The sequence below is a fragment of the Nycticebus coucang genome, chromosome 7 (genome assembly GCF_027406575.1).
Source record: "Nycticebus coucang isolate mNycCou1 chromosome 7, mNycCou1.pri, whole genome shotgun sequence".
Taxonomy (NCBI): domain Eukaryota; kingdom Metazoa; phylum Chordata; class Mammalia; order Primates; family Lorisidae; genus Nycticebus; species Nycticebus coucang.
In genome coordinates, this window is record NC_069786.1 from 124,683,800 (window position 1) to 124,705,440 (window position 21,641).

The 21,641-nt window shown below is 43.7% G+C and overlaps 1 protein-coding gene across 1 annotated transcript; it reads left to right on the forward strand.

Moving 5' to 3' along the window:
- The first annotated feature begins 17,029 nt into the window (after positions 1–17,029).
- Positions 17,030–17,335, forward strand: LOC128589784 (small cysteine and glycine repeat-containing protein 7-like). Its single transcript, XM_053596478.1, has one exon. It carries the CDS (start codon positions 17,030–17,032, stop codon positions 17,333–17,335), a length of 306 nt encoding a protein of 101 aa, XP_053452453.1.
- Positions 17,336–21,641: the final 4,306 nt, after the last annotated feature.

The window sequence follows — 21,641 nt, forward strand, 5'->3', positions numbered from 1 at the left end:
CTATTCTTATTCAACTATTATTTAACTAACTGTTCCTCACTATCAACTTGAGTTTTATTTTCAAAGTTTTTCTTGTTCAGAGTCTAAATTTCTTTTAGGTCTGAACTAATTTTTTTTTTTTAATTGTTTGGGATTCATTGAGGGTACATGGAAATAGGTTACACTGATTGCATTTGTTGAAGTCTCTCTTATAATTGTGACCTGCCCCCTTAAAAATAAGATTTGGGTCTGTCAGCTTATATTAATTTAAATTACAATTCTAGCATTATCTGCTTAACCTCTCACCATGAGAATAAATTTGAAGTTGCTTCACACATTAGTTGTATGTATGAAGTGAATAAAAATGGAAACTTTAATCCAGATCAAATGGAAGTAACCCCTTTAGACAAACTGGTAATTCTTATCATAAGCATAATAAGCATTTCTAGGGAAAAATTTTTAGTTAAAATGGAGCATTCTGTTTTATCATGGAACTCAGGTAAGAATTGGAGAGCTGGAAGGAACCTTGGGAAAGTCTGACCTGTGTTTACCAGAGGAAAATGGAGGCTTAGAGAGGTTTTGTGACATACAGACAAGCAGACAGCTGCACTGTGTTGAGCCTACTGCCTGCTCCTGTATTTGCTGCTTATTCAAGGGCCCCAACTCCTCCTCCCTTAAGAAAAAGACAAATAGTGCAGTGGGTCACTTGTCCTTAAGGCTCTGTATTACGTTACCCTTCATCGACCTGTCTGAACTTGACAGTGCACATTGTCCGACCCACCCTGCTTCATCGACTTTACAACAGCCAGGCTCTTCTCTGACTTCAAGTTCAAAAGGCTTTGCCAAGCTCCCAGTGGTGATTACAGTCACCTACGTGGTGTTCCCACAGTTTTATGAACAATTACAGAGGTGATTACTTCTGGGCAAATGTACCTTGCCCTGTATTTTAGGGTTCCCATTGAGAAGTGTTTGATAAAGATTTTGTTCCTACATGCTGGCTCCTAGGGGGTTAGCAATGTTGCCCAGACACCTGTTTTATGTTTGCATCAATAGCATCTAATTCTTTACTTGATCTGTGTTAGAATAACTCAAAGAGAAAAAGTATCCATTAACATCCTCCTTGAAAAATAGACATTTTGAAGGCCACTTTGATGACCTTGGGTCCTAGGAAAAAGGGGTATCTCTTTGTTCTTTGTTGGTCTTGCTGGCAAAACTTTATCCCGGGTCCAAGAGGCTGGTGATCGAACTGGACAAAAGAGATGCCCCCTGGGCCTTGTGGAGCCTGTTTCCAGCTATTGAAGGCCTGCTGAGACAGGGAGATGGAGTGTGTTATGAAGCGTCCACGTAGCATAGACCCTTGAGGTACTTTCACTGCAAAGGTTTTCTTTTCATTGTCCAACTCTTGGGCCTGGGTATTGACTTTTGTTTTTGTTTTTTGGTAACTCATTTATGCTTGTATCTAGTTATACCTTTTTCATAACAAACAAAAGCTAAGACAACAACAACAAAAAACTCTGAACGAACCAGGCAGAGGGATCACTTTAATGTCTTTTTTAAGAGCTGTGGCATAATTTTATAATAGGGAATACAAAAAGAATGCTTTCAAGATGACATTATTCTTTGAGTTTCCATCACCTGTTCTATTGATCTGGAACCTTTGTGAAGCCCAGGGGTCGCTTGGCTATCTCTTTTAAAAACCACTAATTTTCTTTGAATGAAATTTAACATTGTTATTAAGAGGCTTTCCTTCCGCTGCTGTTCTAGATGATGTGCCTTTTTTAAAAAACAAAGTTTTAATTCAAAACATTTCTGGAAGATACCATAGTGCTTTCAGTTTGTAGCTTTGCTGCTTCATTTTATGAGTTTTCTGGGTAGAGTATCTTTGGCTAGAAGCTTAATGACACAGCTGAAGTGAGTCCTTCGAAAAGAAGGGAAGTATTAGGTGTTCTGTGCCTGGCCCATAGGCCTCCCGTAAGACACCCACTGTTTAGTACTGAATCATCAGCGGCCTTGTAAATGGCTTTAGATGGATTCTGGGTGACGTGACTATCGGTTGTCATCCCTGAAAAGAGGGTGAAGTCATTCACTCGTCAAGTATTAATTGATGGTACATACTCTGAGAAGACCTGGGAATTCAAAACTAAAACATGTGATGCTTGTCCTCAAGACTTTCAGGGTCTCATAAGCAAGCACGTGTTGCAGGGTCAGGAGAGCAGGAAGAGCACGTGAAAGGCAGATGCTCGTACAGGCAAGGAAGTAGCTGACTCTAATGAAGAGGAGGGAGAGTTGGCACAGGAAAGCCTCCCAGAGCTTCCCTCTGTTCCTTCAGCAGGCATTTACGGAGCCTGTGCATGGCACATTGTAGCCACCAGCAACAGAGCATTGAAAGGGTGGATTAGACAGGATGCAACTATCTTGGAAGAAGTAAAAATCAAGAGGGGCCAATGCATAACAAAGATCAGGTGTGTACAAACCACATAACGTAAGGGCACTTTTAGATTGAGTGGTTGGGCAAGATCACTCTAAGCAAGTGAGATATAATTGCAGAACAGAAAGTTAAGCAGAAGTTAATTGTGCAAAGAACTGGAAAAACCATTCCAGGCAGTGAGGACAGCTGGGGCAAAGGTGCAAAAATAGGCACAAGGTTTAGGTGTTTGAGAAATGGAAAGCAGGCAATTGTGGCTGGCAGGTGAGGTGGGCCAGGCGGGTGGGGCCGTGTGGGATGGATAAAAAGTTCTAGTAAGTGCGGAGTGTAAAGGGAAGCGATTGGTGGGTGCGGTATGGTACCAAGCCTCACTTTCATGGAAGACGGGATTTAGCCGGAGTAAGTAAAGCAGGGACGGAGGTGGGAGGTGATAGGGACTGTTCAGAGAAGAGACAGAGCCTGAGACCAGAGGTTGATGCAGGTGCTGGAGGAAGAAGGGCACGTTTGTGCAGAGGGATGTGCACGGATACAAGACAACGCTGGGACAATCTGGACGGAGGAGTGAGTTTGGGAAAACCGCAATTGATTCTTTATGATCAGGGCTAGGACTGAGCAAGTGGCGCGGCCAGAGAGGAGGTGCAGACGTGGACTTTCAACGTCTCACACAACCCAGGTGCAGTATGAATGTAAACATGTTGCTTGAAGATATTTTCTTAACTATTTTCACCTTTTTATATAAAAGGGTGCCAGGTACTCTTCACCACGTCCCCCAAGGGTAACTTGCGTAACTATAATAGATGATCAGAATTGAGAAACCGACATCCCACTAACTGTATTCACATTTCACCGATGTTACCTGCACTCACTCAAATGCAGTTTTATCGCGTGTGTAGACTTGTGTGACCACTGCCACAGTCAGGACAGAGAACCGTCCCATCACAAGGACCACGTTACCGTGTCACATCCACCTGTTCCTTTGTTCCTCTCTCACCTCTGGTAACTAATCATCTGTTCTCTGTGCTTTGGTCATTTCAACAATGTTGTATCAGTGGACTTAATACGGCAGGTATCCTTTTGGGATAGCTTTTCATACACAATTCCATTGAGATCATCAAAGTTTTGTGTGTATGAACAGTTTCTCCTTTTTTTTTTCTTCCGAGATAGGGCCTTATTCTGTTGCCCAGGCTGGAGTGCAGTGGTGTCATTATAGCTTATTTCAATCTCCGACTCCTGGGCTCAAGTCGTCTCCGTGCCTTGGTCTCCCAACGTGCTAAAATTGCAGACATCAGCTACCAAGGCTGGCCTGTTTTGCTCCTTCTAATGGCTGAGTGATGCTCCATGGGGTGGGTGAACTACAGTTTGTTTAACTGTTCATCTGTTGGAGGAAAGTAAGCTATTTCTAGTTGGAGCTATCATGAAGAAAGCCTCTATAAACATTTATGGATAGGTTTTGTATGAACATAATTTTTTTTTCTCTGAATCAATATCCAAGCATACAACTGCTGAGTTTTGTGGTAAGCATGTGTTTGATTTCGTAAGAAACTGCCATGCACTTTTCCGGAATGGCTATGCCATTGACATCCCCACTGGTGTTTGAGTGAGCCAGTGTCCTCCCTGGCATCCTCACCAGCATTTGTTGTTGTCCCCTCTTTGTTATTTTAGCAATTCTGGCAGGGGTACAGTGACATCTCCCCGTGGGCCTAATTTGAATTTCCCCGTGTGTAATGACAGAGCTTATTTGTTCATGTGTTTATTTGCCAGTTACACGCCCTATTCAGTGAAATCACTGTTCCTACCTTTTGCCCATTTTCTGATTGGTTGTTTTTTACTAGTGAGTTTTGGGAGTTCTGTATGTATTCTAGATACAAGTGTTTGGCCAGACCATGGTTTGTAAATATTTTCTCCCTCTCTGTTGCTTGTCTTCTCATCTTCTCTACAGGGTCTTTCACAGAACAAACACTTTCGATCTTGGTGAGATCCAGTCTGTCCAATTTTCTTGTTATACTTCTTGCTTTTGGTGTCAAGTCTAAGAATTCTTCACATAGCTCCCTATTTCAAATATTTTCTCCATTGTTCTAAAAATTTTATAGATTCATATTTTATATTTAATTTCATGATCAGTTTTGAGTTAATTTTTTGTATAAGATGTGAGGTTGTGGTTGAGATTCTTTTTTTCTTTTTTGCCTAAGGATGTCCAATTGCTCCAGCACCATCTGTTGAAAAGACTTTCCTTTCTCCATTGAATTGTTTTTATTCCTTTGTTAAAAACAACAACTGGGCAGCACCTGTGGATCAGTGGGTAGGGCCCCGGCCCCATATGCTGAGGGTAGCAGGTTCAAACCCAGCCCCGGCCAAACTGCCCCCCCAAAATAGCCTGGCATTGTGGTGGGCACCTGTAGTCCCAGCTACTCAGGAGGCTGAGGCAAGAGAATTGCCTAAGCCCAAGAGCTGGAGGTTGCTGTGAGCTGTGACACCAGGGCAATAAAGTGAGACTGTCTCTACAAAAACAAAACAAAACAACAAAAACAACAAATCACCTGGGCATATTTGTGTTGGTGTTGTTCTAGATCCTTTATTCTTTTTTTTTTTTTTTAAATCATAGCTGTGTACATTGATATGATCATGGGGCATCATTCACTAGCTTCACAGACTGTTTGACACACTTTCATCACACTGGTAACATAGTCTTCCTGGCATTCTCTCAGTTACTGTGCCAAGACACTTACATTCCACATTTACCAAGTTTCACATATACCCTTGTAAGATGCACCGCTGGTGTCATCCCCCCTCCCCCTCCCTCTAGATCCTTTATTCTGTTCCACTGACCTGTGGCTGTCCCTCTTCTCTTACCACCCTGTCTTCATTACTGTATGTTTTATAATAAGCCTGGACATCAAGTAGAGTGATTCTTCTTTCTTACTCTTCTCTTTCAAAAATTGTTATGCATTATAGGTCCTATGCCTTTCCATACAAACTTTGGAATAAATATGTCTGTATCTAACAACCTTGGTAGGATTTTGGAGTTGTGTTAGACCTGTAGGTCAATTTGGAGAGAACTGGCATCTTCATTATGTTGAGTCTTCCAATCCCTGAATGTGACACGTAGGTCGCTTGAAAGTTTTGAGACAGTCTGTGTTATCTTTCACTCGTCTCTGGTGAAATATTGTACCTTTTTTGTCAATGTAAATCACTGAGAGAATTTTTAATATTCAAATCATGATTTCCTAAACATGATTTGAATCCCGACTTTCTGGAATCTGCCTCTGGATAAGGGTTAGAATGCCTCCCCATCCCTGGGAGCCTGTGATATTTTGTTGGGGGTCATCGCTAGTTTGCATATATTGGGGAAGAGTGATCATGGTTTCTAGGGAAAGAAATTTTGTTATTGTTCAAGTGGTCACACTACTCTGTAATTTTTGGCTCTTCTGACATGTATAGAATTTTAGGCAGCTGGCCTAAAAGAACTTTCATACAAGCTATCTTTCTTTCTGAATGTACTTGCTGTAACAACATGCATTTTTTCCCCCTACTTACTAGTTTAAGAACTGATGATAAGACAAGAAATTTGGGGGGAAGCAGCACTGAACATTGACAATAGGGCCAATGCACAATTCCCTAAGTCTTTCCTTCTCTAATCCCAGTTGGAAGTATCCGACCTTGAGGACACAATGCCTCAGAGACAGATTTTCAGACGAGGACACAACCGTATCAGGCAAGCAGGCATTTGGCTGCTTTAGGTCGCAATCTCTTTGTACTCCAGTATAAATCTTAGAAATGGGGATAATGGCTTAATTTTACAGTTGTCAGTTTCTGAGAGCAAATCTCCACCTCATTCCAAATGAAATAAACAAAGCAAAATACAAATGGGATCACAAGGTGATGGTTACATTAATCATTTGATGTAAGCATTCCACATCATCGGTTCAGCACATTGTACCCCATACATGCATTAATGTACACAGTCATGACTGAATAAAGAGAAAAAACAAATGGGATCGCGGATGTTGATCAAGGGCCTACCAAATTATCTACATGCTGTTCCATGTGCAAGAGGATGAAGACATTTTTAAGCCTCTGTGCAGTGAGGGGGTAAGGAAATGTCATTTAACCAAGCCAAACTAAGAATATAAGGTGAGTACCCGTTTGTTCAAGACCCAGGAAGATGCTTCTCCTGCATGAGAGAATGTAAGTTAAAACATCTATATAGCTGAGCAATTAAATGGTTACACCTAGTAGATTTAGAAACTGGAAAGAATCTACACCAACTGTGTGGCATGTCCTACATTTTTAGAAACTTGATCGTTTACCTTTCAGAAAAGAGAACTTCAAAACAAGTTCAGGACAAAGCGTGGCCTATTTTCTTCAGAAGGACTCTAGGTATAGAAAAGTCCATGCCTCTGGTGTCAGCCCAACCCACTGCACTGTCACCCTGGTGCTTAAAGTATTCCATATGTACAAAGGAAATCTTCCCTGCTCTTTGGTTTGCTCTTATTCACTGTAGACCAAAGGGTAGCATCCAAGGGTCTGCTCAACAGAACTCTTTGTAGATATGAAAACAGCCTTCGGTCTCCCTCCCACCCCCCCCAATATCCGGCAATGCCATATTTCTTAGCCTTCAGTGTAGTTAGAAACAGACTAGATTTATAGATCTCCAAGTGAAGTCCCTGGGACCTACAGCATCACATGAGCACTTAAAAGCAGGGCAAATTCCCAGCGATTCTGGGGGTGAGGTCCAGCGTTCTCTGTTCTATCAAGTCTTCTAGAAGACTCTGATACACATTAGAATTTGAGAACCTTGTTTAGACTGTATCAATATAAGGGAAGAAGCCAGCTTCCATTACAAGTTTGGAGTACTATTCCTTTATGATAGATGATTAGTTAACTATCTCATTTTGCCAGTAAAGATTTTAAAAAACAGTGACGATACCTTCTTACTACTATTTTGCATTATTCAGTCACTTTTTTAATACTTACCTTACCTTCAGTATTTCCATATCTTAGAACTATGAGCTGATGAAGTCTATTATTTCAAAAGCTGCTTTTTTTTCTCTAAGACTGTATCATCTGCTAAATGTGCAGAAATATAATCCACAGTGCAGGGGTTCCTGTTAACTACCGTGTACTCTTAGCTTCACAGCTGAATACACCTGTCTCACTATATATGAACAAACAATGACTCAGAGCACATTTACTCAAACATATCGCCCACTTTGGAGTTTGAAAGTGCGATCCCACTAACAACGCCAAATGTTTAACGCTCCTTTTTACAATTAAAAAATGTGATAAGAGTCCTTGACACATCAGTATCACTTAATGTTTTGAAATTACAGATTTATGATGTTACAGAGAGGAGGGTGTCAAATCTACACCTCCTAAGTGCATAGTTCCAGATGATAGAAAAGTGGGGAGGGATGGAGGCGAACAAGTGAGATGCCAGCAAACTCGACCACAGCCGGGCGCCCTCTAGAGGCAGCACCGCTCCTTACAGCCGCACTGCTGCTGGCAACAGCCCTTCCCGCAGCAGCCGCCACAGGAGCCGCCCGAGCAGCAGGTGCGGCGGCAGCAGCAGATCACGGGCGTGCTGCAGCACCCCCCACAGCAGCCGCGGCAGCCGGGGCAGCAGGAGGAGCAGCAGCCCACGCGGTAGCACCTGCAGCTGGTGCAGCTGCCACAGCCACCGCAGCCGCCACCACAGCCGCCGCAGCTGCCACAGCCACAGCAACCCATGGTGTCAGTAGAGAGGATTCAGCAGGGTGAGGGAGGCCTGACGTTTGCCTCTGCCCAGGGCCCTTCAGTACTCCTGCGGGGCTCGGCACATGGCTGGGGTCACTTCCTTGTTGTCATTGGCCGGTTTCTGCACCAAACGCTTGTTTCCTGTTTGTTACTTCCCTCGGCTACGCATGACTTGATCTGTATTTCAGTCTTAGATAAATTCACTTCTATTACAAAAGCGGAATCAGAACGGCCTGAACTATTTGGTAAAATACTGCAGGTTTTCAGTTGTCCGCCTGACCTGGAGTACCGTTCTTAGGGTTAGGAGATGATCTAAGCTGAAGAAATCCAACTTTTCCTCCTTTTCTGCAGATCAGTAATAATCTTCCAGAAGGAAGATTCCACACCCGATGTATCTTTTACTCTAATTAAATACATTTTATGTACATTTTCTTTAGTCACTCTTAAAAAATAAAACAATGAATTAGGAATAGGGAGTATTTATGGAAGTGAGTTTTACAGTCAAATAAGCTTATGAAATGTTGCATATTAAGTCTCCACTTGAGAAATTTACATTAATATTTTAGAGGTAATAAGAAGTCTTACAGGAAAAAAAAGACTGAAAGATTCAGCAATAAAGAGATTTCTTAAATATCAAGCAGAAAGTGTAATTTAAAGAATTCATTCAAAATAGCAAATTATAACAACATATAGATCTAATAAAATGCAAGATCTTTACAGATAAAATTATTAAATTGTATTGAGGGACATAAAAGAACAAATAAATGGGGAAGTACATTCAGCTCATGAATGGGAAGTTATCGGTCTTTACCAAAGTAATTAATAAATTAATTGCCATTCTATCAAAAACACTAAGAGATTTTAAAACCTTTTTTTCTTTTAAAGCTGCCTCTAAAATACATTTGACAAAACAAAAAGACAAAGAATGTCAAAGACTTTTTTAAGAAGAATCAGGAGGAGAGTTTGCCCCATCAGATATTGGGATTTATTTGTACAGCTGTGGTCCTTGAAACCCTGCCACACTGTGTTGCTGAGAGGGACAAAGAGCCCAGAAATAGGTCGTAGAGATTTTGGAATTTGGTATATGGCAGAAACATTACGTTTCGGAAAAGAAAATACTGACTATTCAATATTGGTGCAGAAATAACAGGTTGTCCATATGGACAAAAATAATGTCAGGGTCCTTCTGTTCACCATGCATTAGTGCAAGTTCCAGATGATTTTAAGATTTATTATGTATTTATTTTTTGAGACAAGGTCTCACTTTGTCCCCCCTGGTAGAATGCCGTGGCATCACATAGCTGACAGCAACCTCAAACTCTTGGGCTCAAGTGATTCTCTTGCTTCAACCTCCCAAGTAGCTGGGATGATGGGTACTGAGCACAATGCCCAGCTACTTTTAGAGATGGGGTCTCGCGGTAGCTCAGGCTGGTCTCGAACTCATGAGCACTGAGCCTCTCAGAGTGCTGGGATTAGAGGCAGGAGCCACCAAGCCTGGCCTTTGATTTTAAGATTTAAAAAGGAAAAGCAAACTTGATATTTTAAGGAGATGCAGAAAATTATCTTTATGACCTCAAAGTAGGAATTTGTTTCTCAAAATATAAAAGTCCAAATAATAAAGGAAAAGATAAATATAAAATACATGAAAAGGAAGAAAATGTCTTTATATAAAAAGATGCTGAAAATAAAGGTCAAAACAAACCCTAACCTGAAGAGCGAATTGATTTTAAAAAGGAAACAGCTTAATAGAAAAGCAAATTAAGGATATGAATTGAGGAGTCAGAGAAGACAAAACTAAAATCTGAATGTATGAATAGATGCTCCACTTCACTAGTAATCAGAAAAGTGTGAATTAAAACCACAACGAGGCACATTTTATACCCATTTGATTATCGAAATGTTCAAGTCATCTGACGATACCAGATATTGGGGAGGATATCAAGCAATCGAAATTCTCACCTACTGTTGGGTGAGAGTATGAGTTGCTATAACCAGTTTTGAGAGGAATTCTGCAATGCCGGGTTAGGTAGAAGGTGTGCGAGCTTTCCTTTAATCTTCTACATTGTATGGGTTGATAGAACATTGAGTTATCACCTGTTACTGTCATTATTTCAATGATCCAGCTGTCTCTGATTTTACCAGTAGCAGCACCTTTAAGCTGATCCATGGCTTAACAAAAAGACCTGCGTCATTTTTTGAGTACTAACTTAAATTCTGGCATGAGACATTCAAGGTCCATTTCGTCCTTTCCTGGTCTCAGACCTGGAATCAGCTTTTCTCCAAGGATTCTGGTTCCTTTTATTGGAAGATGGTATTTAGATTCCAAAATCTGGGTGCTAGCTGTACTCATTGCTAAAGCTTTTTTCTGCACCTACAGTCGGTTCTGCTATAACACGACATATGTGCTCCTAAAAAAGCAGGGGACTGTACAAAATTGTGCAATAGAAACCCCAGGGCTTATGGTAAAACTGAAGTTTGAAAACAACACTCAAAAAACTTCATCCATGAGTCATTTTACAAAAGGGGGAATGGTGCACAGTTTTACAGTTTATCATATATTTTCTGATTAAAAATATACGTTTAAAAAATATATGAGGTTAGACAATTAAGTTCACAAAGTCATCCTAGAAAAAGTGCTGCAGATCTTGTTGCTGACTATCACCGTGGTCACCTATAAGGTACTCCCTTTGGGAAGCTGTGCAGGGTGCCGGTACCTATTCTTCCCTTCAAAGTGATTTTTAAATATGAGTTTGCATAATTCATTTTCAGAACCATATATATCCAATATATGTACACATAGCACTTTACAAGGCAAAGGCCTGACGTTTGCTTGTGGAAGTGGGAAAAAGAAGGTTGCCACTTGTGTTACTATCCAGTGGTGGAAGGGGAGGTATCAAAAATGGAACAGAAAATTTAACTGCACATGTGGGTGGGTGTTTTTCAAAGCACATGGGTGAACCGGTGGCTGGTAAGTAGTTGAGCCGTTCATGTGTGCGTTTTAGCTGGCCACGTTTTCTGCACCTACTTTTGTTTCTGAGGGGCAAAATCACACATAAGCAAACACAAAATTTGCATCATGCTGCAGTTCCGTATTCTATCAATCTCTTTGGAATATATTTGCATTTTCAAAATGAAATGTTATGGCGGAGCTGACTGTTCTATGTATCAGGAACTGTGCTAGGAACTGGGAATGTGGTTAATTGATTCCCTGTATGTTTTCCATTTGGCCTTCTGTTACAGGGCTTTTTGTGTTAAATTATTATGGTTTGCTTCTGTCTCTATCTTACTTGATGGACCTTATAGACTTCTTTAGGGCTAATTTCATCTCTCATTCATCTTACCCTCCAAAGTGCTATAAACACTGTCTGGAGTGTATTGATAGTTATTAAACTTTTGATGAATTGAAACCAAAAATAATGAGTTATTGTTCCTCCCTCTAGGCAACTACAATTTGGAGGTGTGCTGTCAAATACGGCAGCCATTTGCCACAGAGGGCTTATACATTTAAAGTAACCAAAATTAGTAAAGCAGAGTCATATTTTAAGTGCTCAGTAGCCACACGTGACAAGTGGCTACGTTATTGGTCAGCTAAGACTAGAACATTTCCATTTTCCCAGAAAGGTCTATTGGCAGCTCTGGTCTAGACCTGAGTGGATGGAGGGTTACAGCTCCTTCATTGTTCAACCATTTTCAGAAGACCTGGTAATGTTCCCTTCCCCCAGGAAGGCAGATAAAAATGATACTATGTTTAGTAGTATCAGTCAAAATAGTATCTGAGTAGTACCTTCAGTCAAAATATGGCTGAAGAAATTTGAAACTGAAGGTTTTATTCTGAAAATCCACACTTTAAAAGAACATAGATCTCCAGCTTGATCAAGAATGACCTTTTTTTGGGGGGGTCTATTTTTTGTAGGCCTCATCTCTATAAAAAACAAAAAAAAAATTAGCCAAGCACAATGGTGCACCTCTATAGTCCCAGGTCCTCATGAGGCTGAGGCAGGAGGATCACTTGAGCTCAGGAGTCTGAGGTTGCAGTGAGCTATGTTGACGCCGTGGCACTCTAGCCCATGTGACAGAGTGAGACTCTGTCTCAAAAAATAAAAAAAAAAAGAACAAGATCCATTTAACAAAGCCCTAAGTATTCGTCTGAGGAGTAAATGAAATAGAAAGAAAATGAAATTCTCCCAAAGAAACAACAACAAAGGTAACTATTTACCAAATCTCAAGACTTTCAGAGTCATTTTTTACAAAAGAGACTGAGCAAAAATAACAAAATTGGTAAAAGAAAAGCAGAGAATTTGGTCTCATAGGAGTCAAAAGATGAGAGTATGTAACGAAAGATTTGTCAACTATGTAGGACTGAAAAGTCATCTTGGGAGACGCTCAAAGAGTGTACATTATGCCAGGATGGAGGTCGGCAGGGGCTGGACTTAGAGCAGTTGCCCCTGGAGGTCCAGGGAAGTTGGGGGGAGGGGCTAGCGAAGATTCATGTTTATTGTAGTGTGCAACACAGTAACAGTCAGCATCTATATATTATAATCCCCCCGGGAACAAGCAATAACACACAGCATCTATGTTACAATCCCCCAGTTTTATTTTTAAATTGTGCATACAGGTGTCCACAAAATTCTGAAAGAAATTTATAAGGTGAAGAGTGGTAATTTTAGGAAAGTATGATTGTAGATAATGTTTTTTCTTTGTATTTTTCAAATTTGCTCTAATGAGTATGTATAACTTTCATGACATCACAAGTGATCAGTAATTTTATGTATTTATTGATTTAGTTAGTTATTTTTTGGAGACACAGTCTCAAGCTGTTCCCCAGGGTAGAATCCCTTGGCATCATAGCTCACAGCAACCTCAAACCCTTGGGCTCAAGTGATCCTCTTGCCTCAGCCTCCCAAATGGCTGGGACTACAGGCGTCCTTCACAACACCCGGCTATTTTTTTTAGAGATGGGGTCTCGCTCTGGCTCAGGCTGGTCTCAAACCTCTGAGCTTCGGCAATCCACCCGCTTCAGCCTCCCAGAGTGCTAGGATTACAGGTGTGGCCCAACACGCCCAGCCTCAGTAATTATATTCAAACAGTAGAATCACAGTTGTAGTATGTTTCTCCTTATTTTAGAAGGCATACTAGTACATTTTATTATGTATAATTTTTTAAAATTTAATTTTCTTTTTTAGAGCCATGAGGTCTCAGGGCACTCCTTGCCAAGGCTGGACTGTGAAGTAGCAGGGACTGCAGGCCGGCGCCACCGCGCCTGGGTTTTGTGTTTCACCTCATGTTGACCATGCCCGCCGTCCTGGTCCACATTTCTGCTTCCCCACTCAATACTTGTTTTCAGTGTCACCATCCTCACATCTGTCATCTCAGGGAGGTTTTTTTGTGTGTTGGGGCACTGATTTCTACAAGTGTGGCTGTCCTGAGGGAGAGAGCCCAGCGGCAGAGCTGGAAGGGGACTGGGCTCCGTGGAGGAGCATTTTTGCTGAAGGAAGGGTCTAGGAAACTGAGCGTGTTCCTTGCTGTGTTTGCAGAGTCCAGGGTGCTCAAGAAATGCCTGCGGAGTGAGGGAAAGAGAGGAAGAGATGCCTGAGAAAGGAGATTTAAAAGGCTGGCCGGGGTGGTCTCAAGAGCCCGGGGCGGGTGGGGTGGGGGGCTGCCTTGGGTGGCAGGAGCGGGACGTTTGTGTGACCTCCTCTGTGGTTAACCTGAGGTGAAGAGGAGGCTGAGCATGGGTCCTGGCAGTTTTATGGACTTCTCAATATCATGGACGGGGCAGACACCCAAGGTTTGAAGAATTTAGAAAAGACTGGACTTTGACACTGCAGGAGGAGGGACAGCCGGTGGGTGAGAGAAAAGGCCAGCCCCTCTGCTGACACCACTTCAGGTGACAACAGCAGGCCTCAGCTGCCAGTTTCTCCTTACTCGCCTGGCCTAGCACCGCCGCCCACTCGTGTCCCCTGCCCTGTTAACCCCTTCCTTCAGTACAGTGTAATGCAGATGTGACCCAAACAGAGGGGAAACAAGAACTGGTGATGGGAAAGTGATGGCATTTGAGCTGCATCTTTAAGTGTGAGTAGGACGCTGCTGGTGGAAGAGGGCTCTTTAGAATATGGGCCAGCCCCACGGGAGGGTGGAAAGCTACAGGGAGGGCAGGGTGGGGGGTGCAACCTGGCATGTTTCCTTTATAAGAGCAGAAGGTCCGGCGCCCAGGAGCCCTGTGGTGTGTGCCTGGCTAGGTCGCCTTGTCCCGAGTCTCCTTTGCTCTATTGGTGCTGTCCCTGCTGTGGCAGGTGTGCTCTGCTGAAGCTGCTGCATCATCACTGTCCTCTCAGAGGCATTTCTCAGTGCTTCGCCCAGCGCTGAGCGCAAGGTACCTGCCCCATAAATAGTAAGTGCTGCTAGAGTTACAAACTCTGGCCTCTCCTGTAGTCTTGAGTTTCTCTGGAGTAGTGATTTTCCGCTGGTGTGCTGCAGCACACTGGTGTGCTGTGAGAGGATTTAGGTGTGCCGTGAAAAATGTTTAAAGATCATTAATTATTTTCCAAAGAAGTTCAAAGCACAGTCAGTATATATATTTTTTGCATTCTTTTTTGAGCAACATGATTTAAGGGTGCCGTGGAAGTTTAACTATAGGTATAACACAGTGTGTTGTTGGAAAAAAAGGTTGAAAGACCCTGTTCTAGATTCTCAGACGCCAGGAGACAAGGCTGCAAGGATGTCTTACAGCCAGGTTGTTGGGGGCACTTAACTGCCACACTGGTGATCTGAATTGTTGAGTAGGAACAAAATGTGGACCGTTAGAAGACACAGTGGTATGAGGTAGCTTTTGAAATATAGAAGCAGTAAAATTCTGTAACATTGCTTTAAGACTTCATCATACCACATACTGACCATATACAGGGTAACCATAAAGTTCATGTCCAAATTGCAATTCCATGCCAAATGCACAGGAACTTTATGGACACCCTGTATAGAGATTCATACTTAATGAGGCTGAAGTCAATGATAGAGGATGTTTTAAAGTACTTATTTCCTCAGGGACCAAAACTTTTCGCATATCTGCCCTAGCAGTCCATAAAATGTGGTCCCAAGACCTCCAAAGGCCCCGAGGCTGTTCATACCTCCTTCTTTTCCAACTACTTAGCTGTGTGGGGCAGGAATATTCCTCTATCCCAAATCACATAGTGTAGTACATTCATCTCAGAAGTAGATGTAAAAATCTAGCTATCCTTGATTAAACCAGACATTAAGCAGATTTTGTAAAAATATAAAAGAATACCACTGTACTAACTTTTGTTTTGGTAAATGTAGTTATTTCCCCCCATAATCTCATTTATGTAAGTGTGAAATAAGCTTGTATTATTACTTAAAAAATGAATTCCTAAATATGTTTTCAAAGGTCTCATTGTTAATTCCTAATGCAAATCAATATCTATAGATATAAACCATATAACAAGAGCCATCTGGGGATGTCAATACATTTTGAGAGCATTAGGGAGCCCAAAACTGAAAAATGTTTGAGAACCACTGCTCTGTCCTTTCTCTGTTCTGCAGTAAATGTGTTAATGTGCTTTTCTTTCTTTTTTTGTTTTTGTTGATATATGTTTTATTTATTTATTCTTTGATTTCAGATTGACAAGAGGGTGCAAATGTTTAGGTTACATTGTTTTCAGTTCTAAGGTAAAGTTCAAGTTGTAGTTGAGCCCTTCGCCAGGGGGCGCGCTGAGCACCCTCCCATTGCGCATCTTAGGTGAAATCCCTCCAATGTGTTTTTCTAAATCTGCCATCAATTGAAGTCCTGGAACTTTCTCACCTGAGGGGCAAATGAAAGCAAGAGCGGTGGTGGATTAGGTTTGGGGGGTGCAGAATACTTCCTTCTTAGGGAGTCACAGAGCCTGTGACAAATAAAAGCATCCAAAAGGACCAGAGTCAAAAAGTCTGTTTGGCTGTATTTGCATGTATTATTTCTGACGCATATTTTAATGTTTTTCGTGTAGTATCTTGTAGCATCCTCTGGAACTAGTGTTCTACCAAATTTGAGGAAGCCCAAGACGAATTGATCATCCCCTTCTTTGTGAGTCCTGATCTAACACTGAAAGTCAGAAGAGAGAGTCTTTGTGGGGACAGGGGAGCCTCCGGGGCCTCTGAGAGCTCACCTTGAGGTTGCCTTGTTTCCAGCTCTGTCATTAAGTCTGGACCTATAACTGTGACTTGAGTGTGAAGAATTTGTTATGAGACAGGAATCCCAGGCTGAGAAGGTACCAAAGATGGAACTGAGGCTTGAGTGTGATTTTGAAAATTCTCTGAATGAGTTCACTGTTCGTGGTCAGTTCTCTTCCAGTTAGGAAAAAGAGACATGGCCACAACCTGGATGCATGTGGCCTCTTTGAACTGTGACTTCCAGAACAGTTGTGAAAATAGCACATGTTGGAAGCTACGTCTTTCATATTTTTATGTTCTCCTCTTACTGAAGTAAGCCCTAGAATTTTTTTTTTTTCCCCTGGAAATGTGTCCAGGGAAATAAATACATGATTCTTTTGAAAAAACTGTTAGTGAGTAAGGGAAGCATCAGTAGGCAGATGTAATATCCCTGGCTCATCTATGCCAAGACTGACTGTGTTTGAAAATAGGAATAGGTCCTTTGCAAAATATTCCCAAGGGTTGGAACAGAAGTAAAATTAGCTAAATTGAAAATAAGTGACTTAATGAGTCTAAAGGTATCTCCTATGGAAATAAACAGGAGGCATCTGAAGTTTTCCTATAGAAACTAAAATAAACAATAACAAGGAAGTGGTCAGGTGTCTTGGGGGGGACAGTATATAAAGGCCTCCCCTGCAGAAGGAGGCATCTCACCTCCCTCACCTCTCCCGAGTCCTCTCTGCTGACACCATGGGTTGCTGTGGCTGTGGAGGTTGTGGTGGCGGCTCTGGCGGCTGCGGTGGCAGCTGTGGCGGCTGCGGCGGCTGTGGTGGCGGCTGCGGTGGCTGTGGCAGCTGCACCAGCTGCAGGTGCTACCGCGTGGGCTGCTGCTCCTCCTGCTGCCCCGGCTGCCGCGGCTGCTGTGGGGGGTGCTGCAGCACGCCCGTGATCTGCTGCTGCCGCCGCACCTGCTGCTCGGGGGGCTCGTGCGGCTGCGGCTGCGGGAAGGGCTGTTGCCAGCAGCAGTGCGGCTGTAAGAAGCGGTGCTGCCTCTAGGGGGCGCCCGGCTCCACCCCCGCCCGGGAGCTGTGCGAGGCCGAGGGGTAAGACCCTGCTTCCCCTGAGGGTTTATCATTTTATTATGTTCAGTCTTTCATAAACATTCTCTCGGGGATCTGAGCATTTGTTGTTTTCTGCCTGTATGCGGTCTTTTCCATTGCTTTTGTCTGTATTTATTTTTTGAAATTCCTAATTGGTGCGTGCCACACCTTCTGGGGGCAAGACATGATTGCAAGAGGGACTTTACCTAACAAATGCAATCAGTGTAACCTGGCTTATTGTACCCTCAATGAATCCCCAACAACAACAAAAAAATTCCTAATAAAATGCCTTGATACACCTCCCGAATCTCCATATTAGTCATCGTTTTTATTAGTTCCTTGGTTGGCTGTTCTGTCCCCTGCACCGTGGGTTCCATTCTGCCTCTCACACTGCCCCAGATGCTGAACCCACAGCCCCCGGTTCTGCCGCCCTGAAATGACACTTTACCCGAGGGCTCTGTACTCAGCCCCTGCTGAAGGGTTTCTGGTGGGCGTGTGGGTGGGGGATGAAGGTGGTGGGGGTTGTTGATGGCTGGTCTTTGTCTTTGTTTCTTCTTGAAACTTACCTAGGAAATGAAAAATGGGCCCGAAAGGAAGGAAAAACATTGAAACCTCTACCCTGGGGTTCCCTGTGGTTTCTGAGGAGACTGGAATGCGTTCATTCGCCAGCCCAGGGAGCAGGAGTGATGTGGGGTCCGTGCGGCTCTTGCCCTGGCCGGTCTGGCCTCCCACAGCTGTGTACCTCCTCTGTCTTCCGCTGACTTCATGCGGTAAACTCACTTGGCAGCCCCTACGGGAGGGGGTCTGTGGTAAACTCACTTGGCAGCCCCTACGGGAGGGGTCTGCCAGTTCCCAGCAGCTGACCCTGTGGTCAATTCAACCCAGCAGGTGGGAGGGGAGGCTTCATTTTGATGTCAGGTCCAAGCCCTGGTTTGCAGCTCAGCTCCACCGGAAACTCGGCAGAGGGGACCTCTGTCCTGAGTGTACCCTGCTCCCATGTCCATTCAGGACAGGGTGAGTGGTGAGTCCCCTTGGGCTGCCCTCCACTCCCAGCTACTTCTATTCCTCATGTCACCCCCAGGATGTGGGCTGTATTAGTCCCATTTCACAGATGAAGACAGAGGCCCTGGCACTTACGAAACTCACCCAAAGAAACACAGCAATTTAATCTGATTTAATCTCAGGTTTGTCTGTCACCAGAGCTCATGATCCTTTTTCTTTATCATATTAATTCTTAAATTTTAGAACTGTTTCCTTTTTTTATATCCTCTTTTCCCCCTTCTCATCTTCCTAAATTCATGCTCCCACATGCCGTCACGTGGCTGTTCCTCACTCGGCCAGGTCGTCCTGGGCTCCTGCTTCCTGGGTGGGAGCTGCCCTCTGGCCTCCTCCTGTGTGGCTCAGGGCTGTGCCCCCTGCTTACCAGGTGACAGCTACTTTACCAGCTCCTCACTGGTGAGATGTAAGTGCGCCTAATGTTGGAAGTAAGATGGGTCTCTAACCCCACTTCTCCAGGAGGGGGTCCTCACAGCTGCTGTGTTGAGTCTGACTCTACACTGGGCTGTGCAGGAGGCTTTGCTGAGCCGGCAGGACTTTGGCTTTTTTGCAAGTCTCATTGCTTATGTCTCTTGAATATTCCCCAGGCCACTTAGAGCTGGCGTGGTTTCAGCTTGGGCCCCATCTTCCTCCGTGCTCCCCCCCACCTCTCCAGTCTCCTCTGAGGCCACTTTGTTTCTTTAGTACCAGGCAATATATTCTATGTTTTACTTTTGTTACTTATGAACAAGAGATTATAGACAGGTACTCCGCTCTCCATAAAATTATATATGCATATAGATGGATTTACACCCAGATACATAGCGTTTTCTCTGTTCTGTTCCACAGACTTGGAATGGATGTCTCTCTGGCTCCAGTGAGAATGGTGGCTCACTGCACAGGTGCGGGGTGCTCAGCACAGTAGCTGACACACGGTGCGCCCTGGCCCTGCCATGCTCACGGTCTGCTGGGGAGACAAGCAGGTGAGTGGTAAGTGCTGTGTGATACTGTTAAGTTCTACAACAGGGGTCCTCAACTGCAGCCTGCGGGCCACATGCGGTGGTGTGATTGTATTTGTTCCCGTTTTGTTTTTTACTTCAACATAAGGTATGTGCAGTGTGCATAGGAATTTGTTTATAGTTTTGTTTTTTTTTAAACTATTGTCTGGCCCTCCAACAGTCTGAGGGACAGTGAACTGGCCCCCTGTTTAAAATGTTTGAGGACCCCTGTTCTACAATGTGGAGCATCCCAGGTGGTGTGGAAATACAGGCAGGGCAGCCAACCCAGGCTTGGGGGGACGGTGAGAGGGTGGTGGAGGCTGACAGCATGCTTTGTGGAGAAGGCAACACTTGAAGCAAATCATGAAAAATGAAGGTAACTGCTGTGAAGGTGGGTGCTAGGGAGGGTGACTTCAGCTGGAGGGTGACTTCAGCTGGAGCAAAGACCAGAGGTGAGAGGTGGCGGGAGCAGGTGGGGACTATCTGGAGAGTGGAGGGTGCAGGGGTCCAGTGGTGGGATGTGGAAAGTCCAGGAGGGGAAGATCTTGCTCACGCTTTTAGAGGTGATACTCCATGCTATGAAAGACTCTGAAGGATTTTAGTGGGGAGTGGCACGCTTTGTAGGAAACCCCCATCTGGCAGCACAGGGAGAACCGATTGGATTTGAAGGTGAGTCCCGAGGCAGGAAAACAAACAAGAAGGGTCTGAACCACAGAAAAGTGGGGACATCTGAGAAATGTTGAAAGGTAGAGTGAACTAAAAACTAAGTAGGTGGACTCAGGGTGGATTCAAGAATGATGTTCATGGCTTGGAAGGTGGTATGTGATCTGACCTGCACAGGCTGGGGGACAGGGTGTGCAGGCCACCCAGTGAGATGGCAGTGCTGCTGGGAGGGGCTGGCACTGCCAGCAAGCTCACCTCAGTCCTCACAACTGTGTTACAGGTCATCCCCACGGTTTCCTACAGGAAGTCGAATTTGGGAGGGGACACCTCTCAGCCAGTGTATGGTGGAGCCAGCATTCAAATCCAGGCTGCTTGACACCAGTGATGAGTTTCCTAATTCTAGACTGGGTGGTTTGCAGTGTCCAGTTAGGTTGGCAGAGATGCCTTACTCATCCCTGCAGCCTTTTGAAACCTTGAGTAATATATTTGTGGTGGAACCCTCCCAGAAATGCTTATCAGAGTGAATATTATTGAAAATCTGCTCCATGGGCAATGGGACCTTAACTTCTTTGGATTCCTGATCATCGATGTGTCACCCCTCCTGTCACCACCTTAACGGGCAGGGGGTAGAGCCAGGTGTATACTCACAGAACCGTGGTACCACGTAAACACCTGGTCAGCACCAAACAGTGTCACCCTCTTGTAAAATGAGAAGCGGGACTGGAGTTGTGGGGAGGCTGAGCCAGACAGATGCAGGGTCTGATCCTGCTTTAGAAAAAGCTTTGACATTTTGTCTATCAGGGGACTTTTTGCACTAATTTTGCTTTTGAAAACTACCATTTATCTTGATTATTTGAGTTTTGGGCAAGTTTTGCACCCTAGAAAACGTCCTCATTTACTTCCTCCTGGCCCTAGGAAGAAGTGTGGGACAGCCCCGAATCTTCCCCTGCCTGTCCTTGTATTGTTATTTCAATGCAAATTTTAATAACTCTTCTACTGGAGTAATGGGAATTTGTTGGAAAGAGTGATTACAGATGCTACTGGCCTAACGATGAGGTTACATCCTGAAAAACCCATTGCAGGTCAAAAATGCATTTAATTCATCTAACCTACCGACCACCATAGCTTAGCTCAGCTAACCTTCCATATGCTCAGAACACTCACAGCCTACAGTTGGGCAAAACCATCTAGTACAAGGCCTATTTTGTAATAAAATGTTGAATATCTTATGTAACTTACTGAACACTGTACTGAAAGTGGCAAACAGAAGGGTCCCACGGGCACTCGAAGTATGGTTTCTGCTAAACACATAATCTTGCTTTCACGCCATCATAAAGTTAAAAAATTGTAAGTAGAACCATGGTAAGCCGGGACCATCTGTACTTCACACGGTTATTCCTAGATCATGAGTAGGCAGCAGTAATCATAAAGACTTGTAAATAAATAGGAAAGTCATCCTAACACTGGTTATGAGAACAAAACAGTTTCCACTGAGGACGGAAGGCAGCTGCAAGAGCTCATTCCCGTGGGAGAGAGGGAGAAAGTGAATTCACATTGCATTGCAGC